This window comes from Poecilia formosa, unplaced genomic scaffold (assembly GCF_000485575.1).
Source record: "Poecilia formosa unplaced genomic scaffold, Poecilia_formosa-5.1.2 Scaffold512, whole genome shotgun sequence".
NCBI lineage: Eukaryota > Metazoa > Chordata > Actinopteri > Cyprinodontiformes > Poeciliidae > Poecilia > Poecilia formosa.
In genome coordinates this window covers 101,006-105,730 of record NW_006800451.1, presented here as the reverse complement: position 1 = coordinate 105,730, position 4,725 = coordinate 101,006, and the positions used below count along the sequence as shown (strand labels likewise).

Below are 4,725 nucleotides of genomic sequence, written 5' to 3'. Positions count from 1 at the left end.
TCATCTGGATCCAGCAGCTCAGCTGGCAGGATGGACCTGCTTTGGTTCTGCTGCAGGAAATGCGTAAACCTGTTCAGAGTAAATGTTTACAGCTGTTTAGTGCGGCGGTTCTGCTGGTCCGTTTCCTGTGGTATCTGGTGATCTGTAATGCCAAGTCAGTGAAATGTCTGAAGCTCAGATTAGTTTTGTTCTTCTTGCTGAAAGTGTTTCTGAATGTTCTCTAATAAATCGGGTGATTATTGGTGGCCGATCGGCCGAACGCCGGCCGGCTGTTTGGAACCGCACTGGAAGCTCGGAGCTGTGATATTTCTGGATGTTTGTGTGCTTTGTGCAGGACGACCCTCCTGCTCACTGGAGCCTTCCTGGACGCCTTCCAGAAAGTGGCGGACATGGCGACCGGGACCAGAGGTGAGAAGGACCGTTACAGAACCTGAACTGGGCCCAGTTGGTGTTCAGGTCTGGGTTACTGGTGGGAAACGAGCGGCAGCAGGAAGCTCAGACTGATTTTGTTTGAAATGAGACTCGTTTCCTGAGAACGTCTGTAGACCCGAGCAGGAGGAGAACTCCTCACCGGATCCAAACCGGCGTCTGGATCAGAACCTCCTTACCGTTTCCTGTTTCCTGCTCTAAAATAGTTCCTGCATCCACTTCCGGAACAGCCAATCAGGAAGAGTTGCTCCTGCTGGACCAATCATGAGGCTGGAATACTGCCAGGCTAAGTTAGATTAGCAGCAGCCAGACATGCTAACGCTAATGTTAGCATGCTAATGTTTCTGCAGCTGCAGCCTCTCGCTTCAAGTAACAGGAAGGACATGAACGAAAAGAGGAGAAAAAACTAAAGACCAGATGAATAATGATGAAACCTGAACGGTCCAGTCCGGAGAGCTGCTGCTGTTTAAAGTTGGACAGAAATCGAAGCAGCGTTCAGTGCAGAGAAACGGTCCGTTTTATTTACTTCATGTCTTTGGCAGCTGCTGCAGTTTGCACTGAGGAACAATTCAAATATCTGTTCTTTGCAACCATAGCCGATGTCTTTGTTATTGTTTAGATATTTTCTCTTAAAAACGTCTGAAATTTGGACTGAGGAAATAAATAACTAAATTGTTTATTTCCTCAGTTGTTTTTAAATAGTTTATTTTTGACTTTCTAGATTTCATTTCTAATTCCTTTTTGAAAAAGCGATATTTAAAATGAGCTGCACATAGGAGAGATTGACTATTTATATTTTACTTATTAGACATCAATAAAAGATAAATCCATGTTCCAAAGTTTAGTTTAAAATATTTCTCTTTTGTTTTTCCAAATCAGTTGTTTGACATGTTAAACTTTTAAAAATAAATCTGTAAAATATTCTTCAGATGAGCATTAAAATACTTTTGTTTTATATTGCGATATAAATCAGTATCGTCTGTTTTGGATTGTTTTCCATATCGCTGTGCAGTCTGAACTCAACTCCACAGTTATGGATGTAGATATTAATTATGATGTCAAAGGTAATTGTTCTCAGTTGTCTCTGCAGCTGGATCTGAGAAGACGATTAAATCAAAACGTGGGTTAAAGTCACGTCAATATTTACGGAGTTACTGCAACGTCTGCAGCTGGCAGTGCAGCTTTTTGTCCTATTTAAAGTCCGACTCACTGAATCTGTTAGTCTGGTTAGAAAATGGATTCTTTAGATCTTCTTCAGTTGCAGTTTGACAGAAAAGGAGAATCGGATGAAACCAGAGGCCACTTTTTACTGGACGTTATTCTGCAGCAGCGAGCCGCCTTCTCCCGACTTTGAGTTAATGAGGCCACGCCCCCTAGGCCACGCCCCCTTAGGCCGCGCCCCCTGCTTGCCATCAGAACCATTCTGATGTCTGCAGCAGTTCTGTTGTTGGTTTCCATGGTAACGCTGCTGTCCTAACGTGCTGCAGTGGGATCCATTTCAATGTGTCCTGATGTCTGAAGGGGACGCATGTCTCTCTGATGGACGGACAGTGACATCACTTCCTTTGGCTCTATTGTTTCCATTCTCCTTCCACACTTTTTATTTCTTTCTCTTATTAAAAGTTATAATGACATTTTTTCCAGATTATTTCACTTATAACTAGAACTTTTTCATCAATATTAAGGAGTTATTAACTTAAAACAAGCCCCCATTTTTTGTTAGTTTCTTGTAAGCTGTCTGATGTCAGCAGTTCTAATCTGCTCTAGAAACCAGAAATACATTTTGTTTCTGCAGTGTAATTCGTTAACATCCAACTCCTCCTTCCTTCAGCGCTTCTATAACACAAACTGACCACATTTATTGAATAAACTACATGTTTATAGAGAAAATCTCCCAGTCAGAAGTAATCAGACCCAATCAGCTGATTTTCAAAGCAGCTTCCCGGCTAACTGCTCTCTGGTCGTTTCACATGACTGGGTTTCTCTGGAAGCAGCAGAACTGTTGACGCCTTCGGCATCATGAGGTTTCACATCTTCAGGAACACGCACATCACAAGACAGCCTGGTGGGCCCGACTGGCGCTGGCTGCGCTCACCTCAGGTAGACCAGCAGCAGGCAGACCTCCAACATGCCCAGCTGACTGCAGCTACAGGCAGAAGGCTGAAATCAGAATAAATTGGTTCCAAAACCAAGTCCGTTATCCATCTTCACCAGAATCCAGATGACTCTGATTCAAGGAAAAGAAACCGGCCGAAAGGACAGAAAGCTCATTATGGAATTTATTACATTGTGACAGTGAATAAACTGTAAAAACATTCAGTGTCTTATCCAAAACAAACACTTGTCATGTACAGACAATGAAAATGCAATTATTAGATTTCTAATCATTTTAACCTGATCCAACATTTTAATAATCATGTTTAGTTAACCATAATTTAAATATAGTCTAAAAAAAGTCTGTCATATTTTAAGTTAATCAATTCAAAAGTGCACTTTCAACATCTTAGTCTTCAAAAATAAAATAAACTTATTGTGAAACGTACTGCGCAATATCAAACTCAAAAGTGTGGCTACATTCTGTTCTCATCAACTTTAAACTCCACTGTCCTTCAGTACAAAAGGGTCAGAACCACAAAATATCACTGACGCACCAAACAGCCAGAGGGGGGCGCACTTGGTCAGCAACCAGCAATCCAGCAGAGGATTCAGACATAAAAACAGAAACTGCTCAGACGACAGACTCACCAGGTAGATTCGAAGAACTGCATCAATTTGTGTCGAAAACGCCAAACGCAGCACGCCNCGCCCCCTGCTTGCCATCAGAACCATTCTGATGTGTCTGTGGCAGGTCTGTTCTTGGTTTCCATGGTAACGCTGCTGTCCTAACGTGCTGCAGTGGGATGCATTTCAATGTGTCCTGATGTCAGAAGGGGACGCATGTCTCTGACGGACGGACAGTGACATCACTTCCTTTGACTCTATTGTTTCCATTCTCCTTCCACACTTTTTATTTCTTTCTCTTATTAAAAGTTATAATGACATTTTTTCCAGATTATTTCACTTATAACTCGAACTTTTTCATCAATATTAAGGAATCATTAACTTAAAACAAGCTCCCATATTTTTGTTAGTTACTTGTAAGCTGTCTGATGTCAGCAGTTCTAATCTGCTCTAGAAACCAGAAACACATTTTGTTTCTGCAGTGTAATTCGTTAACATCCAACTCCTCCTTCCTTCAGCGCTTCTATAACACAAACTGACCACATTTATTGAATAAACTACATGTTTATAGAGAAAATCTCCCAGTCAGAAGTAATCAGACCCAATCAGCTGATTTTCAAAGCAGCTTCCCGGCTAACTGCTCTCTGGTCGTTTCACATGACTGGGTTTCTCTGGAAGCAGCAGAACTGTTGACGCCTTCGGCATCATGAGGTTTCACATCTTCAGGAACACGCACATCACAAGACAGCCTAGTGAGTCCGACTGGCGCTGGCTGCGGTCACCTCAGGTAAACCAGCAGCAGGCAGACCTCCAACATGCCCAGCTGACTGCAGCTACAGGCAGAAGGCTGAAATCAGAATAAATTGGTTCCAAAACCAAGTCCGTTATCCATCTTCACCAGAATCCAGATGACTCTGATTCAAGGAAAAGAAACCGGCCGAAAGGACAGAAAGCTCATTATGGAATTTATTACATTGTGACAGTGAATAAACTGTAAAAACATTCAGTGTCTTATCCAAAACAAACACTTGTCATGTACAGACAATGAAAATGCAATTATTAGATTTCTAATCATTTTAACCTGATCCAACATTTTAATAATCATGTTTAATTTACCATAATTTAAATATAGTCTAAAAAAAGTCTGTCATATTTTAAGTTAATCAATTCAAAAGTGCACTTTCAACATCTTAGTCTTCAAAAATAAAATAAACTTATTGTGAAACGTAGTGCGCAATATCAAACTTAAAAGTGTGGCTGCATTCTGTTCTCATCAATTTTAAGCTCCACTGTCCTTCAGTACAAAAGGGTCAGAACCACAAAATATCACTGACGCACCAAACAGCCAGAGGGGGGCGCACTTGGTCAGCAACCAGCAGAGGATTCAGACATAAAAACAGAAACTGCTCAGACGACAGACTCACCAGGTAGATTCGAAGAACTGCATCAATTTGTGTCGAAAACGCCAAACGCAGCACGCCACGACCTCTGGAGACGGAGGAGGAAGTCCTGACCTTGACCCCACGACCTCTGGAGACGGAGGAGGAAGTCCTGACCTTGACCCCACGACCTCTG

At 42.0% G+C, this 4,725-nt stretch overlaps 1 protein-coding gene across 7 annotated transcripts in view; it reads left to right on the top strand.

Moving 5' to 3' along the window:
• mtss1 (MTSS I-BAR domain containing 1) overlaps positions 1-4,725 on the top strand; it is a 31,362-nt gene that overhangs the window by 11,848 nt on the left and 14,789 nt on the right. For all 7 annotated transcript variants that reach the window (XM_007579197.2, XM_016664792.1, XM_016664789.1 and 4 more), the window contains exon 3: positions 335-408. In XM_007579197.2, the coding sequence (XP_007579259.1) occupies positions 335-408 (74 nt within the window). The remainder of the gene's footprint in view (positions 1-334; positions 409-4,725) is intronic.